General features: G+C 44.4%; 2 protein-coding genes across 19 annotated transcripts in view; one reads left to right on the plus strand and one right to left on the minus strand.

Moving 5' to 3' along the window:
* Positions 1-9381, plus strand: part of SLC6A6 (solute carrier family 6 member 6) — a 119503-nt gene extending 110122 nt beyond the window's left edge. For all 17 annotated transcript variants that reach the window (XM_054076756.1, XM_054076755.1, XM_054076759.1 and 14 more), the window contains 3 exons: positions 66-166; positions 862-1032; positions 2311-9381. In XM_054076756.1, coding sequence (XP_053932731.1) covers positions 66-166; positions 862-1032; positions 2311-2451 — 413 coding nt within the window. In that variant the 3' untranslated portion in view covers positions 2452-9381. The remainder of the gene's footprint in view (positions 1-65; positions 167-861; positions 1033-2310) is intronic.
* A 2847-nt stretch (positions 9382-12228) lies between these two features.
* GRIP2 (glutamate receptor interacting protein 2) overlaps positions 12229-18531 on the minus strand; it is a 262314-nt gene continuing 256011 nt past the window's right edge. For both annotated transcript variants that reach the window (XM_054076728.1, XM_054076727.1), the window contains exons 22-24: positions 18083-18319; positions 16208-16354; positions 12229-14348 (exon numbers count right to left, since the gene is read on the minus strand). In XM_054076728.1, coding sequence (XP_053932703.1) covers positions 14151-14348; positions 16208-16354; positions 18083-18319 — 582 coding nt within the window. In that variant the 3' untranslated portion in view covers positions 12229-14150. The remainder of the gene's footprint in view (positions 14349-16207; positions 16355-18082; positions 18320-18531) is intronic.

Here is an 18531-nt window from a genome sequence, read left to right on the forward strand (position 1 = left end):
ATCCTACAGTCCTTACATGTCTTCTATATTCCCTGTTCTGATGGAAGCATTCACATCTTTTACAGGCGCTGATAATATTTATGATGCCATTGAGGATATGATTGGATACAGACCTGGTCCCTGGATGAAATGGAGCTGGATTGTGATCACACCAGTTCTTTGTGTGGTGAGTATTGACCTGTGCTGTCTCAAGTCTTCAACATGGCAACTCTGAGCTGCCTCTTACTGCTTCTTTTCAAGTGAAGGCTGTTGCTTTAAGAGACCAGTTTGCACAGAGCCACTGGAAGTTCGAACACACCCCTCAAAGACATCATCTTCTCAGATGTTAGCTGTTAAGGTGACAGCTCTCTGCTGCACCTGCACAGATTGCAGTTGGTTACATTTGGTTGGATTTTTCTTAGGATTGGCAAAATATTACATTGATGACACAGAAAATTCACTTTACAAAGAGCAATTCCTACCTTAAGCAATAGGACTGTTAGGCTCTTTTAAAACAAAGGCGTGAGCAGCCTGAGGCAGGCACTCAGCTTGAAGCATGTCATTTGTTGCAGAGAACATCCCAGTAAGCTTCTTGCAATGTACAGCAAATATTTGAGCCCTGAAAAAAGAACAGGCAGTATGCTGCAGCATTCAGCACTGTTGCTTAACACTCTCTTGCCAAGCAACAATTTACCTGTAAGCAGGTACAGATGCTCTTTCAGTTAGTTAAATGGAAGCATTCCCCCGTTGGTTTAAAACACACATGGTATCCATTGGCTCTGACTTCTACTGCCTCTGTTCCTTAGGGCCACTGGTGGCACCAGAGCTCTACTGTTCTCAGCACTTTTTGAGCCTCACTTTGTTTTCCTTTCTCGTCCACAGGGGTGCTTTATCTTTTCTTTGGCCAAGTACAAACCACTGACCTACAACAAGGTCTACACGTACCCAGACTGGGCAATTGGCCTGGGCTGGGTTCTTGCCCTTTCCTCCATGATCTGCATCCCTATGGTGATGGTCATCCGCATCATACAGTCAGACGGGTCGCTTATAGAGGTAAGAGCGAGCAATTGTTTGTCTAGAGAAGAAAGGGAGCTTTAGCTTGCTGTGTTTGAAACAAAATAAGCAGTGTTTGGAAAACTGCTACCTTGTCTGCCCAGGGGAAAGGTGGGCGCCCCTCCTGCAATGAATAAGACTCTTAAAAGATCACCTGTCCTTTGGGCAAATAGTAGAAGGAGAACAAACATGAAACCTTTTGCCCTCAGACAAACACCAGGTGATTTTACTTGAGTCCCATTTCTGCAGTTTCTTCCTTGGCAAGTTGTTGCCTCCATGTGTGAACAAGCACTCAAGAACTGGGGTGTGTCTGATTGCCAGATCTCTCTTCTCCAGCCCACAGGGACAAGGAAGCACCATACTACAAATCACTGAAAAAAAACAAGAGAAAGACCTGGGTCAAACCCAGCTGTCTGAAAGCTCATTGAGTTTCAGGGAAATTCAGACCCACCTGTGCATTGTGTGGCACTCAGGTGTAGCCTTCACACTGCGGAACTGCAGTTCAGCACAGATTCCCTTGGTTTGTTTTTCTTCCAGTGGAAAGTTTTTAGAGACTGGGCAAGCATAAAGCTCAGAAATTCTCTACTAAGGTTTCAAATTAGTTTTGTCTTTGCCTAATGAGAGAGTCCTAAATGCAACCCAGGGAGGAGAAAGTGGGACACTTCGGGTTAGGAAAAAAAAGAGAGAATAGAATTAAAGAAAAACATTTCCCAGGGCATAAACGCCTGCATTTGTTTTCCTCCAACTGTTAATGGTCTTTTTCAGCTGTGGCCAGAGCATATTCATGAGTGTTTGTTTTCCTGCCTACATTGTCACCATCTATTGAGACGCAAGTGTAAAAGTAGCCAAAACACTCCTCAAAGACCATGTTAGGAAAGAGAGTAAACACTGGTCAGATGCCATTTAGTTCTTCCTTTGTGAACTGAGAAGTTGCCGCTTGGCAAAGAGCGGCTGGGCTAAAAGGCAGAGTTGTTTCTAAATGAGGAAGGAGAATGCATGTAATTTGAGCAGCAGCTGCAGCGCAGAAAGCCCAGCTTGCAGGGTGCTGGAGAACATTGTGAGTGCCCTCTCATCTCTGACTTGCTTGCATCAAGTGGGCTCTGCAGCGAAAGTTGAGTGTGGCATTCCACGTCCTGGATCCCCGCGTACTTGCGGAGCCATGCAGCTTGTGCACAGCTCTGGTGGTCACCAGCCTCAGACTGTGCGGTCCTCATCCGGCACATGGAGACACAGGGGCTGCTTGATCCTCTAACCTTTGCTTTTTCTTCTTTCTTTCAGAGGATAAAAGCGGTGGCTGCCCCCAAGGAAGTGAATCGGTGGTCCAAAGAAACAGAGAGTGGCACCCCCTTCTGCCCCAATGGAACTTCGAATGGCGGATTGATCAAGCCAACTCATATCATTGTGGAAACCATGATGTGAGCTCTCTCTGTGAGAGGATAAACCTGCTTTAACTGCCGTTTACTAACCATAGATTCTCATAGGACCAGGTTTACAGAGCTTTATATTTGCACTAGGATTTATTTTTATTTCTCACAGAGAAAGTTATTTTTTGTGTGTGTGTTTTATTTTTTTTTTTTAATATTTTGTAAGGTAATCACAGCAGATGTCTCTCTGTAGAGGGAGAGCTTTCATATCAGACTAGACATATTACAGGAATTTACTATTATTGGGTTTTTTTAAATATATATATCTTTTATCTCTAAATATTATACATCTTACCACTTGAATTGATTGTCTTGCCAGCAATATATTCAAGTCTCAGAAAGCAATTTTAGGTGCTGGTATGGTTGGGAGCAGGGTAACCTACAGAACACACAAAAGGAGCTCTGTTGAGAGATGTGATTAAAACAAAAAAGACACTGTTTCAAGAGAATTTTCAAAGGTGTAGTATTTCCACCCTCTGGTTCAGTTGTGGTAAACGACAGGCTTCAGGGTCACACCAGGGGAAGGGTATAGTTACGTTTAGCGCAGTTCCTGAATGAAGATACAGCCATGCAACGGGAGCTGAGTGCTTGTCAGGGAGGCAGGGAAGTTGGGTGTGAAAAGGCTGGTGGCCATCCCTCCCAAGGACAGCACTGGGACCCTGTCACACAAACGAGAGGAGGATTTTAGGAAGAGGTTTGCAGGATTTGGAATAGTTCACTCTTTTTTTCTTTTTTTTTTGGTTTTTTTACTTAAGTGAAATGCTTGCTGTTTGTGCATGAGCAGGGAGGTGGAGTACCTGCTCCTGAGTTTTCCAGCAAAGTGTATTTCACTGTGGAGGCACTGGTGTAAACTTGAGTTCTGCAAACTAGAAGGGTGTCCTGGAGCTGAGTGGGGAAAAGCAGCGCCTGCCCTCTTGGGGATTCAGATGTGTGCTTGCTCATTTGTTTGCGTGTTAATTATTGGATTTTGGTTTGGGGCAGAAAAACAAAAGAATCCTTTCTGGACTCTGACCATCCAAAGGTGAACACAAACCAGGTCATCTCCAACAGGAGGAATAAAAGCATTCACGTCCACTTGATAACAGACACATTGTTAAAAATAATAGTAATGAAGATAATAATATCACTCAGCAAACAGGTGCTTTTCATCTATGTATCTCAAAAATGCTTTGCCGGGTTTGATAACCAGGATTTGCTTTATTTATTTATTTGTGGGGGTTGGTTAATGTTGGGGGAACAGACAAAAGGACTAAGTCTCATGTTACTAAACTGCAGCAGTGGACCCAGGGCCCTGAGTCTCCTCACCCATCATTGGGTTAAACTCTAATTTTATTTTTTTGGGAGGAGGGTGTAGGGTGGCAGATATGTTTCTGAGGCTTAGGAATCTTATCTGCTGAAGAAAAAAGGGCTTTCAAGATTTTAAGCTAAAGGAAAGGGAACATGTAACACAAATGTTTTCTATTAGGTCAGTAGGTATTAACGACTTATTGTTCCAGCTTAGACAGAGGAGGGAAGAGAAACCGCTAGAAGGTTGTAGGAATAGGGGTTCTGCTTCTTGTGGGCCAGGTGGATGTTTCCATGGGGAATTGCTCCCTGAAGACCTTCCAAAACATGGGCAAAATACTTCTTTTTTTTTTTGTTTTGTTTTGGTTTTTTTTTTAAGACATGAGCAGGTTGTGTTGGGAACAGATTCTCTGGCAAAACTCAGCCTTTTCTTGTGGGCAGTGTACGAGAGGGAGAGTATTTTGCTTAGGATACCACAGTTCGGCCATCCAAAGGTATTTAGAGGAAATGCTTGATAAAAGCAGGGTTTGTATCTGCTTATTCTGCTGTCACCTTAGTCTGTCAGGGCAGAGTTTGTCATTTGAACAGGAGCATAACCAGTTCTTAACATTCCTACACCGTAGTTTTGATTTTTTTTATTTTCTGTTGTCCCATGGACTAAGTGGCTGCAGCAGCACAAACACTTGTTGATTAGCTTGTTGGTTTTCCTGTAACAGAATAGAGGTGATGTAAAAGTAAGAGGTGGACCAAAATAATTTAAAAGAAAAAAAAAAAAAAAGGAAAAGGTGGCTGCATCTATAACCTCCAAAATCTAAATCTTTCTAGTTTGAATTTGTACATTTTTACATCAATAGCTGAATTGCTGTAACAAAACCAGCCATAGCAGAATGGCTATTGTTTTCTTCTGGTTGCTGTATCATGAGAGTTACAGATTAAACTTTTCCACAGCTGGAGATGGCAAACATCTGATGTCACCTGCTGGGCCAGTGGCAATCGCCATCCAAAGGTCCTCATTGAGCCACTGAGTGTCATCAGATGCTCCCAAATTAAAGAAAAATCCATACAGCCTTTTTTTCCTTTTTTCTTTTTTTTTTTTTTTCATATAGCCTTTAACCAGCAAAGGCAAGGAAGTGTAATCAAAGATAACTCTCTTAGTGGGCTTCAGCTTGGACCCTCATTTATTATTTACAATTAGTGTCTGCAGTAAACAGGGACGCTTGCCTGAGCGAAAAGAGGCAGGGTATGGGGGGGTTCTCAATTAATGGGGTTTTATAAGAGCAGATGAAACACTGATGCTTGATTTATTTTTTTTAATGTATACATTGTCATACAACTGTGTTTGAGATATTGTTTGCACATCACTTTTGTGCTATAAAGCTGAAACAAGCTTTAGTTAGGAGAAATATGGTTTGGCTTCATCAGAGATATCTGCAGCGAGTCAGCTGGATATTTAGCCATCTCCTGCATTGTGGAGAGTGTCTTTGTATGAAGAACCAGAGGGCTAATGCTACACCTTTTGAAGTACAACTAGAACCCAGCCCCATTTTGATATAAACTGTGCCATTGAAATCAGTCGCTTCCATGTACCAAGTGAAAATGTCTCACGCATAAGCAACAACCTCATTGAAGCATTCTCTAAGTAAAACTTCTCTGGCCCCGCTGTGCTCTTTAGCATGACAGCAAGGGAGGGCTGGGACTCACACAGAGCTAAGAAAATATTGTTTATGGAAAACAGTTCCCCTCCTCCTTCCCCTCCAAAAAAAAAAAAAAAATCTCAATTAATTCTTGTTTTATTTGCGGTTTGAGTTCCAAGGAGCACGCTTACATTTTTACAGTTTTGGGGGTTTTCTTAACATGTTTATCAAATTTCTGAACTTTTCTTGGTGATAAATCTGCATTTCAACATGATCCTCTATTAAGAATTTTTTTTTTTTTTTAATTTTGTGGTTTCTACCTATTTCTGACTGCAAATACAACTGGGTGTTTTTTCTTCCTAATTTACTTGTTTAAACACTTGTGAGCTGCTTGGCCTGTTTTATGTAAATGAGAAATTCTTTATTAAAATAACATGACTTGTCACAGATGAACTGATTTAGATCCAGGGAGAAGTTAGTGCAGTTTTATGCCGAGACCTCTAGCACCAGATCCCTGAGTTTAAAACCAGAATAAAACAAGACAAAACGCACACCTTTTCAATGTACTTTTGTACTCATGGGTTTCTTCTGGGCTTGAAAACAGCAGATTTTCAGTAGTATTTATTCAGGCTGAACTGAAACCAGGAGATAATAGAAAAGCAAAAGGGAGCATTTGCCCCACAAGATTGTCCAACCTGTTTCCTACTTTTCTTAATTTTCCAGACTTTTTCAGTTCACCTGTCACCAGTTATGATCTGAATGGGCATCTATTGTAAGGGACTTTACCAATAGTCTGTATTTTGATATTTAAACAGTATGATTTCATAAATAGAACTGGTTTTTTATTGTTGTTGTTGTTATTATTATGGTTCTCATTTTCCTTCTCATGCATACATTTCCTTTTCATTTGGTCCAAACAGATCCACATGCTTAAAACTCTTTAAATTGTGAGATAGTAGGTCCACAATGGATTTGTTCTTGCGTTTGTAAATGAAAATACAAAAGCCCAGCAGCTGTATTTGCCATCTAGAAAAACAATTCCTAGAAAAACACCCCTTCCCCCACAGCAGTGGCGCAGCTCCTGGAGCGGAGGGGAGTTTGGAATGGTCTACTGAAACAGCTCAGCAAATCTCGTTTTCACCGCTGTTCTTGGCCTGGGGAGGAGAAGAGGAAAACAAAACAAACAAAAAATAGAGGCACAGCCTTGCTATTGCTGTTACACACACACAAAATCACAAGAACCATTAGCAGAGCCTTTAGTGTCACTGTTAGGATGGCATCTTCTGCAGCAATTTTCAGTCCTGTGTGCATCTTTCTTTCTCAACTGCAGATACTCCCAGTTCCTCTCCTCTGTCTTAGTGTTAGACGTCAAGTAGATCTGAAGACAGATGGACATTTCCATTTGATAGGCCTTTTACGATTCTCCTCCTGGTCTGTTTTTATTTGCTATGGAGACTTACATTTTCATTGAGGTTGTGCTTGTCACACTTGGGTTCAAAGCTCCCACTTGGTGCACCAATTTCAAAACTGCATCTGTGGGAGAAGGATTTGAATGTTTTTGAATAACTGATTATTAGCTTCCTTGTCCTGTGGTCACTGCAGGATTGCTTCTGGAGGCATAATGTATATAAAATGTTAAATAAGCTGTGTATTGAATGGAGTGTACAGGTTAGGTAAGCAGCTCAAGTACACCTGGAAGAAAGATGACCCTGACATAATTTCCAGGGTATTCAATGGAAGTTATTCACTTTCAGTAAAAAGAAGAAAATAAATCTGTGTTTAAGTAGACTGTAGACAAAATCTTCCACCCTTGTATTCATGCACACAAGTGGGGACATTGCTTCTATTTGTAGGCTGCAAATCACATGTGTAAATTTTGCAGAGCTGTTTTGGATGAGGATTTAGAGGTCTGAGCACCACTTGCCTGCAAAGAGCCAACCTGCCAGAGTGTCCAAATGGCCTTTCCTAAATTGAGGGTGGTGGAAAAGGGAAAGTAATGATGAAATTGTACCGTGGCCCCTCCAAAGAAGTGTTAAGGTTGGACTTGAAAACTCTCCTACCTTCTTTTAAGTGCCACATGGCTCCTGGTGTTGGAGGTTGTATGTGATGTGGGTTCAAGTAGCCGCCTTGGACTTGTTTTCTCCAAAAATCGGCATCCAAAGCCTTGTGGTTAGGATTGATGTGTAGTTGTGTATTTGTATATTTGCATGAGTAAAAGTCAGGAACTGTCAGACCCTAGTAGCTTCTTTTAGTTCTTGTAATCAAAGATAAGCTTAAGAAAGTATTCAGTTGTTTGGTAACATTTGATACCTAAGAAATCTGTGAACTAATGCAAAAGAGGCCTCTCAGCTTCATACTTCAGTCAAAAAATACTCTATTGTTATCAATGGTCAAGTTGAGGTTATGGGAATGCTTGCTCAACAAAGACTTGAGTATAAGCAGCACCCGTTCCGAACTGGAAAACTGCCCATTCCAGCCCTGCACCCTCCACCAGATCAGGGCTCTTTTCAGCCAACCCAGAATAAACCTGCATGTGGACAATGCTGCTTCACTTAAAAAAAGTTAAAAATTTGAATTTGTTTGTTTCTGCTAAAAATATAGCAGAAAAAGTAATTTTTGTGTGTGGGTTTTTTTCAAACTGTCACTGTCAATCAGTGATTTCAGTTTATTTGTGTCCTAAAATAAGCGCAGAAAACTTGAGCAAAAAAGAGTCAAGCTCAGAGTTTTGCAGGTTTGTCACATTCAGAAAACAAATCACTCCCCCACCCCCAGGTGGAAAACTTTAGTGACAGGATTTGCAACTGGAAAAGAGCCTGACTCTGCTGGGGTTGCAGGACTTTTGAATGGCAGCACAGATGTGGCCTTTTTGTATCGCTGCTGTGTCTTAATTTGAAATAATCAGTGTCAGAATTGAATCCCTTTACACAGCCCTGAGCTTTAGGAGTAAAGTAAATTACAGACGTTTTAAAAGGAGCGAGTTTCTGGAGGTTTTCTCCCCATGGTTTGGCTCTGTGGTGCACAGTGGGACGGTGGTGCTCGCTTTCCCGTTTGCAGCACAGGGAAAAACATGGCCTGACTTGAAAAATCAGAAGAAATAATAGTGAGAAATATAGCTTAAAAAGAAAAAAAAAAGAAAAAGAAAAAAAACAGTGACATTTAATTTGGTTTTGCTAAGGAGCTGTGCATGTGGGCATGCGTATGCAGGGGAAGGGTTCAGTCCTGTAGCATAGTACGTGTTAGCATGATACATACTGTTTCTAGATCTGTCTGCTGCTGCAGTTGAGATGTTAAAAAGACTTTTTTTTTCACTATATAAAGAAAAAAAAATTATAACAGTGGCAAAATCATGTTGAGAGGCTGAAAAAACCCCATCCTTGGGGCAAGTTGAGCTAGTTTGTCATCTGCTCCCAGGAAGCTACCGACGGTCTCTCAGCATTGCAGCATCCCAGTACTGTTCTGAAGTGCTTGTTGTTCAATAGGATGTTGGTTTTTCTCCAGTGTAACGTTGTGGTTGTTACCTGATAACTTTGCTAGGGATTTCACGTTATAAGAGGTGGTCCATCTTGTTTGATGTATTTGGCTTAAAAAAAAGTGGTGTTTTGAGTTGTTTTCTTTTTATTATTTAAATTCCTAGCAACTGTGACTACAGTAATGTGATGAGTAGCACATACAGCAAGGAGGCAACATCAACAATGGCCTCCTTAGAAATGTCATCTGGACTTTTTTTAAGAAAAAAAAACCTTAAAAATATTTTTAAAACATTTTAAAACGTTTTTTGTGTGTTCCAAAATGGAATATTTGTATTTGAAACAATGAAAAACCTGGAGTGTAATTTAATCCTAAAACTCCTAGCCTTTGTGTATATGGTAAATGTTTGTATTTTGCAGTTTCTGTTTTGCTTTTTAGATAAATAAAATGTATATGGATATTTTTAAGTCATCTTTGCTTTTTTTAGATGAGTTTGTAATCACCTTATAACTGAAAATAAAACTTTCCTTTATAAACCAGCTATGCTCTTGGCTGCTTTTTGTTGTTGTCGTTCTTTTAGTAGCTCAGTTCTTCCTTTCACCCTATTATTTATGATGGGATTGTTGTTTTGGGTTGTGTTTGGGGTTTTTTTAATCCTTATAAAATATTGCATTTTCCTACATATAACATACACAGCTTACCAAGCTGCTCGGCCCAGCTCACCGTCTGACTTCGCGGCAGTCGTGCTTTCCGCCCATCAGCAGCCCAGCCCCGCGCAGCCGCTCACTCCCTCCTTCCCCGAGTGAGATGGGGAGAGATTTGGAAGGGTAGTAGCGCAAAAATGTGTGTGTTGCGATACAGGCAGTTTAATAAGTAAACAAACTACAAAAATCCCAAGAAAAAGCAGCGATGCAAAAGCAACTGATTGCTCACTGCTCTAGCAACCCAACCAGACCGTGAGCAATGGCCTCTTCCACCCTCACCAGCTGTATTTCTGTCCACACCCTCCCATGGTGACGGGTGTCTCGTTGAGCAGCCGGGTCAGAAATCTCAGCTGTGTCCCCTCCCAATTTCTTGTGCATTTCCAGCCTACTTGCTGGTGGGGCAGTACGAGAAGCAGCAAAGACTTTTAGACTGTGTTAGCGCTGCTTACCAAGAGCTAAAACGTCCCTGGGTCATCAACAGCACTTTGGTTTGTCGAGTTTTTCCTTTTCCCGTCCCCCTCACCACTGGTGCTTTGTTTTCCCCAGGCCAACTCTTCACCAAATGCAGTTGGGTATACGCTGCATCTCAAAACACCACACGATAGTAGCCACCACACCCCCTTCTCTCTGCCCCACCCTTTCTTACCTTGAAAAATAGAGTGCTAAAATCGTCAGAAGACATCCCTGTAGACATCAGTTGTCGTCGGTCCCTTCACTGGGGCACAAGGAGACGAGCGCAGCTTCACGAATTACTGCTGGGGAGAGCTCTTGCTGTTGGGCTGAGCCACCCCCAGGCATGGCCCATCGCTCTCAATACAATCTTGGCTGCTTGACACCACTGCCATGGTGAGGGAAGGGGGGGGTTCAACTACATCAGGAAAGTGCAATAGGAGGAAAAAGAAAGAGGGAAAAAAACCAAACAAAACCCACATTTATTTTCCTGATATACGGGACTGGTCAGTTAAGGCTCACTGATGGCCTGTTCAGTGATCAAGCAGATGAAGGCTAAACCAGACAAGTCTTTCTTTAAGTCCTGGTTTGAAGCAGGCAAATAAAAAACCAAAAACGAACCAACCTTAGGTTTTCCAACCTAAAAACGAACATCGCCACCACGTAGATGGCTGCTATTTGTGAAATGTAAAGCTGCCTGGCTCTCATACATCAGGCCCTACTCACTGCTGAGGCTCCAGCACCCCATGCCCAGGATTAGCCCACAGTTGTCTTTATTTTGGGCATTTTTTTGGCTCGGTTGGTTATTTTTCTGGGTGCAATTTAAGGACTTTGTCAGCGATTTCTCTTCCCATCAGTGAAACCAATGCCCGGGCTGAGCAACTTCATACCAGCACAGACAGCAACTGCAATGCATCAGGTTAAAATAAGATAACTTAACAACTCTAAAAGCCACTAAAACTGCCACAAGCTGCTGCCAAAGGGCTTCATGTACCTGCCATGGGCAGCTGTCACCCACCCACAGCTGAGGTTCACAGGACACAAGGTGACATTAGCAGGAGGACACGCTGCCCACCAGGGTGACTGGGAGCACATACCAGGGGAGCAGCACCATGCTAACCTTTTACCTGGTACACGCACCAAAACCCCATCAGTCACGTTGCACAGGTACTCGTCAAACCTGCCATCGCCCCAGCGCCTCGGTTGGCTCCGCGCGGCTTTGGCAAGTCCCTGGTGCCAAACATGTGAAGGGCCTTGTTCTGAAGTCTGTGCCCCAGGAGGGCAGCCAGAGATGGCAGATAAGGCTTGTTTACGTGGCAATGATTCCCCAGGTCTAACCAGGAGCATTTCCGTACCATGCTCAGCCTCTGAAAATTCCTGCATTACTCACTTGGCCATGAAGGTTTGCGTGACCCAACTCACCCTTTCCTTGCTGGTGAGCAGTGATTCTGTATGGCCTTATCCGGGGGAAGCATCCCAGTCTGCGCTGCCCATGCTGAGAGTGTAAAGGTGCCCCAGACCCCTTTGTAAGAGCAATGGGAAGAAATCCTCAACACAGGCACACAAAGAATCATATGTGCGTTGACAGTAGTCGTCTCTTTGCTACAGACGGGGTGATTTAGCTACCACAGTGCAGTCCCCAAGGCACCTCACCACAGCTGCAGGGTGCTGAGTACAGCGTCGTCCAGCAGCTTCCTAACCCATCCCCAGGGATCAACCAGCTTTGCAAACGCTGCCACATCCACGCCTTGGCCACCATGTGCTTTGCTGCCTCAGTGTTTTGTCACGAAGTAACCCAGGAGATTTCCTTGTGTGGAATCCTTGAAATTTAACCCAACAAGATTTTCATTGTGGCCAAGTGAAGCTGTAAGTGATGCTGTAATCACGCGCATGGGCATCTCCAGCTCTTATGGCTACGAGACACAGCAAAATTCCTTCTGTACCCATAGGGAGGGAAGCAACTTGCCCCAACTCCTACTACTGAACAGCGGCAAAGGGACAACTCCAGTCCCACACCAGTAGCCCTACAAGCACCAGCAGACCTCTCTGTGTGCCCTCCTCCTTGTCCTTCAAGGAGTCTCTTAACTGGGGACTCTCCGGTAAGTTTAAGTAGGGCTGGAAGCACAGTTTTGCCTTATTATCATCCTCCAGCATAAAATGATGTAAACCAAAACGAATGCATTTCATTTTCTTTTATTTAATTAAAAAAAAAAAAAAGTCATTGCAATCCCATTTAAATACAGAGATTTACAAATAGGTCCAAAACAGGACTAAAATATTCTTTGAAATGCTGTACTTTTAAATATTGTGCTTTCATAGATACATAAGAAAATTAGCATATAAAAATACTTTACAAGGAATACACTCTAATATATGGATAAAAATACACATTTAAGTAATGCATTTCATCTTCATATCATTCAAAATGCATAGGAAGGGATACAAGGACCGAGTTTTTCTTCCTTTTCTGTTTTTTAAAGCCTTTAATAAAAGTCTTCATTAAAAACCTATGAGAAGCCACAGTAAGCTTCCACTGCTCAGAATATTGCATATAAAAACACTTTTGTCTGCACTGTCAATGCTCCACAGTATCAATTATGGCACATTTTCTAGTTGTGGCAGCAATGGTATGGAATATTGCATACTCGAAGAGAAAATGGCTACAATGACAAATAGCTGGATGGGGCTGGACACGCGTCTGGAAGAAGCACCCTGATACGATGCACTATCACAGAGGGTCAGAGTTGCAAAGTGACTCAGGGACGGACAGTGGGGGAACGAGTCCTGGTTCAGCAAAGCAACAAGTGTGTGGTATACACCCATCCGACACCCTACAGACACCACGGGCGCACAGGCGGTGATGGAGGAACCAAAAGGGTGAGCAGGGAATGGGGGTGGCGGGAGCTGGGGCTGCGGGTGTGTGACCAAGCGAGCTCCTTACCTCCACCACGCCCGAACCTTCCCAGGGAAAGCAATGCCAGGCTCAAGCCACCACCAGGACATGAACATCATCATAAAGTGCTAATACCTGAAATACAGCAGGCAGACAAGGAATCCGACGGAAACATCACAGCCCCTCTTCCCGCGGGGCTGGGGGGTCTCAGGTGGGAGGCATCACGCTTGCAAAGCCATGGAAAGGCCAGTGACAGGCAAAGGTGGGTGGACCAGGAATGAACAAACCCACATGGACACGGACACACACTGCCCAGTCCACATTGGACACAAGGGACACAATTTCCATCTAACAAAGGCTCCTCATGCCACTGCCTGACAGGACACAACAAGGTTTGATTAATCCAAAACATAAGGGACAGCCTTGGGAAGATTGCTATTCTGCAGGCACAGGTTTGCAAACAAGAGACCTCCACAAAGCCCAGGCAAACGAGGTGGATGGGGATTTGGGCAGATATTCAAGGCCTTTAGCCTTGGGAACAACTTTCTGCTCTGTAAATAACTACTCTCACACAGGCAGCCACATTGCTCATGGGAATCAATGGGGAGATGAGGTGCCTCGTCCCACTGCAGGGTGAGACAGCCCTGGCTGAGAGTGCGGATGGGGCCGGCAGGAGGCAGTTGCAAACATCAGTTTTTGAACAGGAATTGCATCTATCCACTCTCAAGCACATTTTGAAACATCTTTTAAACAGGATTCTCCACAGCCCTGTACCAGGAGTGCAAAGGGATGCAGAAATCAATCTATCAGGAGTGTTTAAAGGATGGAGCTGGGCACAACAGAAAAGGAAAGGTGTTTCAGTCTTGCTGTATGCAATTAATCGAGCAAATAAGAAACATAATAGCACCATGTGTGTTTGTAGGATGGCCTAAGGCCTTTAGTGTGCGGAGGGTGTCGGAGGCAGGACCTCATGCATCCTGACAGCCAGGGAGCAGGGGGACGTCCTGCCACGGGGAACAGCTGTGGATGCTCCTTCCTCCCTGCTGGCAGCTCAACCCATCACCAGCGCTGCCCATGGCCTGAGATGCGAATCCAGCTCCGACCTTTCCAGCAATATTTGTCGGTCTACAGCTGACACCTCACTGAAGACCCACCTCCCCACCTGCAGGTTATGGTATACACAGCATTTACAAATACCAGTGCAAAAAACAGGAAAACCACCCCAGATACCACAATGGCCCATCCACTCTGCTCCTGCTCTTCAGAGCGTCTGGACGCTTGCCTTGACCTCGATGCCATGGGCCGCCTGTGCCGGCAGCTCTCTGTTCCCCTCCGGGGGAGCACTGGCAGCCAGTGCCAAGGGGTTTCGGCTAACCACCAGGTCCAGTTTATCTCCAGCCTCCGAAATCAGGGGAACAGCCAGACAGCAGTCAAAGTCTCTCGTTCGGACGCGGTTTACCTGCCGGGATGGATTTAGAATGTGCCATGGGGAGGAACAACAGAAAGATCATGTTTGTTAGTCAGAAAATGCAAGGCTGGTGCTAAATACACACCTGTGAAAACACACAACTCTCGGGAGTCCCCAGTTTCAGGTTCAGAGCAGACCAGAGCAGGGATACCCCTGGAAGGAATTTCCCACCAACCTCTGAAGCAAACATAAACCCTGGGACCAGACGTTGCTTCCTTCTCTGGATAAAGGCTGGATGAGTCCATGCAACCCTTCCATCCAAAACCCTTGCCCAACATTAATACATGCCCACAGAGCTGGGCTCTGTGATGGTAGCAGCGTCCCCCCACCCTAGCTGGTGTCCACACAGTTTACCCCAAGACTGCTCCTTGCAGCGTAGTAACTAAGGTCAGTTTCTAGACCGCACATGAACAAGGAGAGATAAAGCCAGGAGCTTGTTCTGCCTTTGCTCTACATCAGCCAGGCAGTTCCAGTGCAGAAGTGCCATTACTGCAATGCCATGCTCCGGCTAATCCGTCCAGCCGAGAGGCAGAGGGTCTGTTACAGCAGGGACAAGGTGTTCCGCTGGCCTTCATGCCCATAATCAGTAGTACTGTGAAGCATCCTCAGCAATGCATCTCTGTACTTCTTGACAGGAGTTGCCTGTACCAGGTCTGCAATCCCTCATTCACAGCTCCACACGTCAACGCGATGGCAATCGCCTTGTCTTCTTGTAGGTGTAAGCCGTGCAGCACAGCATGTGGAAAGGGGGTGTTGAAAGTCTCCATGCCGCTCTGTTCAGGATTTTGGGCACACCTCCCAGAGCACTTGGCACTCACAAAAAGCGACATATCCAACATTCAACAGAAAGGCAGCCCAGAGCCTAATTAGCTTCTTGTTCATTCTTGCACCATCTTTTATTTGAAGCTGAGAAGGAATAATTGTATAGCAGCCAACTGGCTAGAGACCATAACAAGCTTAAACAAGGTTCCCCACAGTGCTGCCAGTTCTCCAGTTACCTGATGTACATAACGTATTGGCTCTAATCCTACTGCTAACAACCCCCGCCTAGAAATTAGTAAAACTAAACATCTTTCTGAGTGTTTCCAAATACGGTCACAATATCTGCATTTCCAAATGGTGGCAATTTTTCCATTGGGGCGGTACTTTTTCAGTTGCTGTTTGAGTTGCCCCAAAGCTAAAAGAGTTGGTTTCCATCCATATAAAGCTCCTCTCCAAACTCAAAAACTCACCATGCTCTTACTATCCCTCTGGTAGTCCAATATGCCAGGTCATGTTTATTACAGACTGTGCTTTTGACGAGAGTTTTTATTCTGCTTCTGCATCAGCTATTTCCGATCAAGTATCTTTCAAAGAAAAATGTCCATGAAAAACACTTTGCTTGAAGGATGTTTCCTAGAAAACTCTTTAGTTGTCAAAGGCATGCACAGAACTTCATGAATACCACGGCTCCGCATGGGGCATTGCAGGAACACATATTGGTCAACACAGTCTAGTTCATCCAAAAATCACCCTCTTACATGACAGGAAAAGGACTGAGGGTGAGGACAGGAAGCAACACAGTTTTCTGGTTGGTTTGAGCCGCTCAGGCTCAAAAAGGCCAGTGCTGGGACAGGCCATGTCCTGGAATAGGTGTAAACTAGGGGTACCACTCGGGGGTACTACTTAGTGATTTCTCATTATAAAACGCAGGTCTCATTGAGCACTCGGTGGCTAAGAGCTCACCTGGTTGGCTAACTATTACCTTTCATTAAAGTTAGTGCTGCCATGGATGAGTCTCACTTCTCTCTTCCTCTCAGCCACTCATTCACTCCGTCCCAGCCTCCAGAACTGCATTTTGCATTTATTACCTGAAGCACTCTGTCATATGGCTTGAGGCCACATTGATCTGCTGGCCCATCCGGACGGACCATATTTACATAGACACCCTTTTCTAACAGGCCATCTGACACACTGAATCCAAAGTCTTCACTCTCCGGGTCTTTGTGGAGTGTCATCTGGAGGGGCAGAAACAAAAAACACATTTTAATGTAGCATAGGAACAAGGAGATGTACAGGGTTGGCAGGAGAGGAATAACACAGATAACGTGTTACATCAATTCTGCTCTGGGTCTCCTGGGCAGATTTTTCTTAGCCTGGGCAGCTAATACAGATTGTCTTATTTAACAAATGCCACCTTAGCTAGATTGCATGGAGAAGTCCTTTGGTGACTGGCATATAACCACTATCACGACAGTCCCTCTTCTCTTGAACGTGGAAGGAAACGCAAGTGGTGTAACGCAGACAGCTGCCGCGTTTCTCCCAAAGAGCAACAAAGAAAGTGTTATTAATGGAGCATTGCCTTCCCTGGTCCAGTCACACTGTGCGTTCTCTGTGTATGCCAGACCAGTGCATGAAAAATCACCATGTTCACAGGGAATTTTCAATGTAGTGTGTCAAATGTGAAGACAGCTCATTTTCATTACATCGCTCAGCAGGAACGCCTAAACTTCTCCATGTTATTCACAAGAATATGAATTTCTTTTCAGAAAATTCATACCAATAAACGTCTGTGTACTGAGGACGAGAAGGTCTCATCTCCCTTCCCTTCAGCACATCATGCTTTGGCCTCATCTAAAGGAGTGCCCTGCTGGAAGTTTATCTTGCCACGGGGTAACACTGGAAGCCAGAGACAACCGACTCCCCAACATCATCAAAAATCTCCCTTTGCTTCCCATGAACTGGGAGTGCATCGCTTCTGTGAAGGTCTAACTCCATCAGTGTGCTCTTGGCCGGGTGAGCCTCACAGATGTGCAGTCCTTGGGAAGGACAGTGCCCAGGATGATGCACCGGAGCAACCCGCCTGGCCCCAAACCCATCTCTGAACACAGCCAACACCAGATGCTCCAGCAGAATGAAGAGTCCCCCTATAACGTGCCTAATTACACAGCTCTCCTCCTTCAGGTATGAAGGAGTTTTATTTAAAGACATTTGCCATGCCCTGAAGGACAAAAGCAGATCAAACATGAAAAAGTTGTTTTTTTCCAGCTACCATAACTTCAGGTTTCGTTCTACAGTCACAGTAGGAAAGAAAAAGGCAATCAAGTTTATTGAAACTTCTCCAGCTCCCTTTCCTGCTTGCATTCCACATCAGCAGCTTCTACAGCTAATTACTTTTTCTAATTACCGTTGCCTTGCACTGTGTTTAAACAAGGTACTGAATTCAAACAAGTAACCTGCTGCTGAAATCCAACCATTGGCACACCTTACAGGGAAGGCTGGGGGTGGAGTGGAACGGGAGGGAAAATAAGTTAAGTTATTGTAAGTTATTTTTTATACTAAAACAGGCCTACTGAATGGAATGTGCCACTGGAAAAGGGCTGATGGGTCTCTCCAAGTGACCATACAAGCTCTCTTGCTTGTGTCTGTAGCACCAATTAATGAATTCCAGAATACAAGGACCTGTAAATTCCATATAATAAAGAGAAATAGAAAAGCACAGGTTTGAACCCTGTCTGGAGCACGGCAGCTAGATCACATGTCTCTCCTAAAGAAGCCCCTTTGTCTTAAGATGACCCTCTGGAAACCTTTGTTGCAGGCCTTGGTGGAGACCAACTTTAACAAAGAACATTTCCTGGGGTCCTCTCTGAACAAAGGAGATTTTCTACGAGGTTGCAAAGATTCAACATATTTAACTACTGCGATGCCACAGCGCCACAGCTAAACTAACTCTTGGCAACACAGACCTTGTGAAACTCGAGAGGGGTAGGGGACATGATTTCCTGCATCTCCTTCTCGATCTTCTTCATGTCCAGGTTCCTCTCATTCTTCTTGGCAGGGGAGCTGCTGCCCTCAGTCTGTCTGTCATCACAGCTGGAGTTTGCTTTCTTCAGTGGGCTCGGTCCTGATGGGTTGACAGACTCCAGGAGCAACTTGCTGCCCTCCAGCCCGAGGTTGTGCACGCTCCCTGTCATGATAGATGCCTGTAGGGTGAGGGAACAAAGTCACTCTGATGAGCCAGCAGCAAGAACAGATGGACCACACAGTAACAACAAGGGGGCACCATTGTTTTCATTAATCAGAAAAGAAGTACCAAGAAGCTCTTCCAGTTAGCTATAAAAGCCACTTCCAGACCTCAGGAGCCTGCTGCCAGGTCTATCACTGGCCTGTCATGTGCTCTCCATCCCAACATGAA

The sequence above is a fragment of the Cuculus canorus genome, chromosome 11 (assembly GCF_017976375.1).
Source record: "Cuculus canorus isolate bCucCan1 chromosome 11, bCucCan1.pri, whole genome shotgun sequence".
In the NCBI taxonomy this organism is placed as follows: domain Eukaryota; kingdom Metazoa; phylum Chordata; class Aves; order Cuculiformes; family Cuculidae; genus Cuculus; species Cuculus canorus.